The sequence below is a fragment of the Physeter macrocephalus genome, chromosome 14 (genome assembly GCF_002837175.3).
Source record: "Physeter macrocephalus isolate SW-GA chromosome 14, ASM283717v5, whole genome shotgun sequence".
NCBI lineage: Eukaryota > Metazoa > Chordata > Mammalia > Artiodactyla > Physeteridae > Physeter > Physeter macrocephalus.
In genome coordinates, this window is record NC_041227.1 from 117,012,982 (window position 1) to 117,017,925 (window position 4,944).

The 4,944-nt window shown below is 39.8% G+C and overlaps 1 protein-coding gene across 1 annotated transcript in view; it reads left to right on the forward strand.

The window, feature by feature from the left end:
* The first annotated feature begins 165 nt into the window (after positions 1 to 165).
* The window catches only part of EZH1 (enhancer of zeste 1 polycomb repressive complex 2 subunit), a 26,443-nt gene continuing 21,664 nt past the window's right edge, over positions 166 to 4,944 (forward strand). The window contains exons 1-4 of the mRNA XM_028498114.2: positions 166 to 315; positions 440 to 568; positions 1,448 to 1,567; positions 2,967 to 3,122. Coding sequence (XP_028353915.1) covers positions 199 to 315; positions 440 to 568; positions 1,448 to 1,567; positions 2,967 to 3,122 — 522 coding nt within the window. The 5' untranslated portion in view covers positions 166 to 198. The remainder of the gene's footprint in view (positions 316 to 439; positions 569 to 1,447; positions 1,568 to 2,966; positions 3,123 to 4,944) is intronic.

Sequence of the window (4,944 nt, forward strand, 5' to 3'; positions counted from 1 at the left end):
ATTGCTGGTATGAAATCTTTTCTTAATTGGAACTTTCTGTTGAACTCATAGATTTGGGTTCTTTAAGTTTAGTTTTTATGACTAAATGTAACGGGAATGAAAGCATAACTGACCATGTTTATTTGAATTTGAGGAATGCTTCATTTCCAGGCAGTTGAATGCTCTTTGTCTTCTCTGCCTCTCTTTGATTACAGCAAAATGGATATACCAAACCCCCCAACTTCCAAATGTATCACTTACTGGAAGAGGAAAGTTAAATCTGAATACATGCGACTTCGGCAACTTAAACGGCTTCAGGCGAATATGGGTGCAAAGGTAAAAATACTTCTCAACTGAAAGGTTATGTATTTTAACATATTGATCCAATATGGAGGGGTTGGATTTCTTTTTTCTTACTCTTCTCTTGAAATCCTAACAGTTTTTTCTTCGGCTCTGCTAGGCTCTGTATGTAGCAAATTTTGCAAAAGTTCAAGAAAAAACCCAGATCCTCAATGAAGAATGGAAGAAGCTTCGTGTCCAACCTGTTCAGTTGATGAAGCCTGTGAGTGGGCATCCTTTTCTCAAAAAGGTACTTCCAGTGTCTAAGCTCAGCCTTCCTCTCTTCCTTGAACTTAAGGGTTTTTTTCTATATTTGTGATATTAGAAAATAAGGATAATGGATACAGCTACTGTAGTCATCTTTGAATAACTGGGATGGTAATTGTTCTCCTCAGTTAATGAGTATAATCATGAGTTTCTCATAGAAAAATAAGACATTTACTGTCTACCTTCCTGGGCTCTGTATACAAGCTTCAAAGCAACCTTTTTTGTGCCTTGTTCGGCACCTCCACTACTTTGAAATTGGGAAAGGAATGCCATGGATAGTGGATAGGAGTATATTGATCAAAGGGACATCCCTTTCTGTAAACTAAAAAATCATCCTAGTTTCTTACAGAGATAATATTTTTAAAATATAAAAAGCAGATAGTTTATTAAGAGCAACTTTCTTTCCCAAAGCAGATTGTGACTGTAGTCTCTATACTACTTTGCTTCCCCCTGTCCTGTCCCCATCAGCTATGCAGTTAAGTTGATGTCCACTGTTTTAAAGTTTAGGTCTTCAGGAAAACTTCCTTGTCTTCCTCCTTATCTCCTAAGGACTCTCAGAGGCCCTTTGCTGTTGGGTTCAGCCCAAGGAGACCAACAGTTTTAGATTGAGATAAGCATCAGTTGAGTGTGGGAGGCACTGGGCTGGACTCTGTAGAGGATGCACAGGTGAATAAGAGACAGTTCCTGCTTTCTACAGGTTTACACTTGAGTGGTTCCTTTTAGGAGCTGATTGTTACAAAACCCTCAGCTTATTAATTTGCAAGAATTAGAAGGCTACTGGGATCATTTTGGAAGGAAACTCCAATTCTCTCTTGGGTTGTGTGCTTGCCCTTCCCTTTCCATGTTATTTCTTATATTTCAGTGTACCATAGAGAGCATTTTCCCGGGATTTGCAAGCCAGCATATGTTAATGAGGTCTCTGAACACGGTTGCGTTGGTTCCTATCATGTATTCCTGGTCCCCTCTCCAGCAGAACTTTATGGTATGTATTGAAAGTACCGTGGTGATTGTTTAAACTTAATGATTTTTTTTTTAATGTTGATATGCTGGCACTCCTCTCAGGGTAAAGATTGTCAGAATATACTTAACAAAGCTTGGACCTGCAGAGCAGAATGTTTTTGTAATTTATTGGCTCTGAAAAACACATATTGCAAGTTGTTCTAACTTGTTAGATTCTGTGCTCTCTGAAGTGTACCTCAGAATTGATGCTGGTTCTTTTTTGAATGAAAGAGACTGGGCAAGAGTCCAATTTTCCTTTACTACCTTGGCCCAATTTTATAACATTATGTGCAGTTAAATGCAGTCTAAATCAGACACTTCTTTCAGCAGGTTGACAACTCCCTGCTGATGGAGCAATCCTTTCTTAATCCCCTAAAGGCAAGATGCTATGAAAGCAACTAAGATAACAGAGGTGCACATGGATCTACAATCCTTTCATCTGGGACTTTATGCTGACTCCTCCTAGGATTATTTGTGGTTCTGATAATCAGTCCTCTCTAAATATGATGGCAATCGCTTATCATGCCTGGTGACAGATAGCAGTTCTGCTGACTGGAATAGGGTATAGGTTTACAGAAGGAAATCATCTCTTAGAAGAAAACTTCAGAGTAATTTTACTTGATAGTTGGAGAACTAAGAATGACCGTTCTCTGCTGAACCAAAAAATAAAATAAGATAAAATAAAATAAAATAGAATAAAATAAAAATGATCCATTAGTATTGTTTATTGCCAGAAAATATACATAGCTTGTACTGCAATTGACTTTAGATTCCCACTGAGTGTGAGTAATTGGAATTGTAATCGTAATTTTTTATTATGTTTATCCGAGGTTAGTCTTAGTCTATATAATAGAATATACAAATACTTTATGGTTGCCAGTTTCTGTTATAAACATTCCAGTTATACTGCAGATTATACTCTCAGAAGCCTTCCTTTCATCTGTCTCTCTACTTAGGAGAAGAATTAGAATTGAAGACCTTTTAGACTGTTGTTTATGTGATATTTGTACCTATTTCACAATGATGTTTAGTGGATAAAATGATGTAATAGATGGAATCACTGTGAAAAAGAAATGTGCTGTCAAATTCTAGGTGTTGGGGGAAATATCATTGTTAATGTCCAGCTTAACATTTAGTAGTTCATATTCTCAAATAGTAAAACTGACTTCTTTTTTTCTTCCAAGAGTAGCATTACCCGCTTCCATTTGAGGTTTTGTTGGCAAAACAAAATGGCCAGTCTTTAAAATGTAGTTAACTTTGTAACCAAAGGCATTTTCAGGGTCTTTAAAGCAGCAAAAACGGCTTGGCAAAGGTTCCTTTAAAGAGGAAAGAGGAGCTTCACGGTGGATTCATGGAATGAATCACATCTGGTTTGATTTCAGGTAGAAGATGAGACAGTTTTGTGCAATATTCCCTACATGGGAGATGAGGTGAAAGAAGAAGATGAGACTTTCATTGAGGAGCTGATCAATAACTACGACGGCAAAGTCCACGGTGAAGAAGGTAGTGGCACTGGGCTCCTGGGCTTTGTTAGGATGGTGCCTCTTATTTGGTGCATCACTGTCTTGCTTTTATCTGCTGCCTTATGGTGTATACACTGAAGAATATTTCAATGTCACCACATGGCTGGGAGTAAACATTTTCTATTACCAACACCCCTGTTAAATTTTAAAAGGAGTTGGGGGAATTCTCTGATGGTCCAGTGGTTAGGACTCCAAGCTCTCACTGCCAGGGGCCCGGGTTCAATCCCTGGTTGGGGAACTAAGATCCTACAAGCCATGTGGCATGCCCCCCCCCAAGAAAAAGGAGTTGGGACATAAAAGTTATCAGTGGCTAGAGAGAAAGTTTAGCGAACAAGTAAGTTTGATCTTAGGAGTTTTCCATAAATCCATCCAAGGCTGTTTTGTTCTTTGTTTCCCTTTCTGTGAGACTGGCAATGAGTATAACCTCTGTACTTAGATCCAGATAGCCCCTGGATCTCCCAGAAGTTGGTTATAATATTCTGACTTTCCTAAAAGTGTTACCAAACCAAACTTGGGTCTGCTCGCCCGCGTGTAGTAAAGCCAATCTTCTGACACCAGGTTGGGGTGAAGGAAAGTACAGCATTTATTGTAGGGTGCCAAGCAAGGAGAAAAGACAGGTCATGCTCAAAGGACCGGAACTCCCTGATGGCTTTCACAGAAGGGGTTTTAAAGGCAGTGTGAGGAAGGGGGCCGCAGGGTGCGTGATCAGCTTGTTCCCAATTCTTGGATTGGTTGGCATCAGGGTGAAATTTCAAGCATCATCAACTTTCTGGTTTCAACCAGTCTAGGGTCTGCATACTTGTGGTCAGCAGTTTTCCTCTGGTGGGGGTCTGCTTCTTGTAAGACAACTTAGGAACATGTGTCAGGCCTGTATCTATATCTTTCGGGGAACTGGGACTACGGTGGTTCTCCTACATTGTAGGTTTATAGTCTAAACTGTTACCAGTTTCCCGGCCCAACAGCTATTCTTTGTTTCTGCATCTTCTCATTTCCCAATCCTTACCTCTTGAGCCAGCCTTTTGGTGACTCAGGGAAGACCTGGGAGACTAAAGCAAAAGCCTTTTACTTCAAAGGACAGGGACACAGTGGCTTGTATACAATTTCAAAAGCAAGTCATTTGTATTTAGTTGTAGTTCTAGAAAAGGCTGTTAGTGTGTAAGAAGGGGAGATAGGGAGAGACCCTCCATGGATTTGCAAACCAATAGCCTCACCTGCTCTTTTGACAATTGTGGGTGCTGCTGTGATGCTGTTGAAATGCATTATTTATACACAGTGCCCCCTAGTGTTCAGAAGCTTTATCCTAAGTTGTAGTATAACCCCATATATTGATAGTATGATTTTTTTTTTAAAGTATGCTGTCTTTTGATTCAAAGAAGTCACTACTGACCCATCAGCAGCAAAACCAAGTACATTTTCATTTTATCATTCTTTCTCTGTTGCATTTGTATTGTTGGAACACTTTTGTGATATTTTGGACCATAAGTACAGGTTGATATTACTGAAAAAGTGAAGACCCCAGTAAAAAGAAGGCCCAGGGACTTCCCTGGTGGTCCAGTGGCTAAGCCTCCGTGCTCACAATGCAGGGGGCCCAGGTTCGATCCCTGGTCAGGGAACTAGATCCCACATGTCGCAACTAAGAGTTTGCCTGCCACAACTAAATATCCCGCATGCCGCAACAAAGATCTTGCACACAGCAACAAAGATTCCGAGTCTTGCAACTAAGACCCAGCACAGCCAGATAAATAAATAAATATTAAAAAAAAAAAAAAAAAAAAAGAAAGCCCATCACTGGATTTCTCACACTAGCCAGCTCAACTGTTGCAGTTGTATGAGCCAT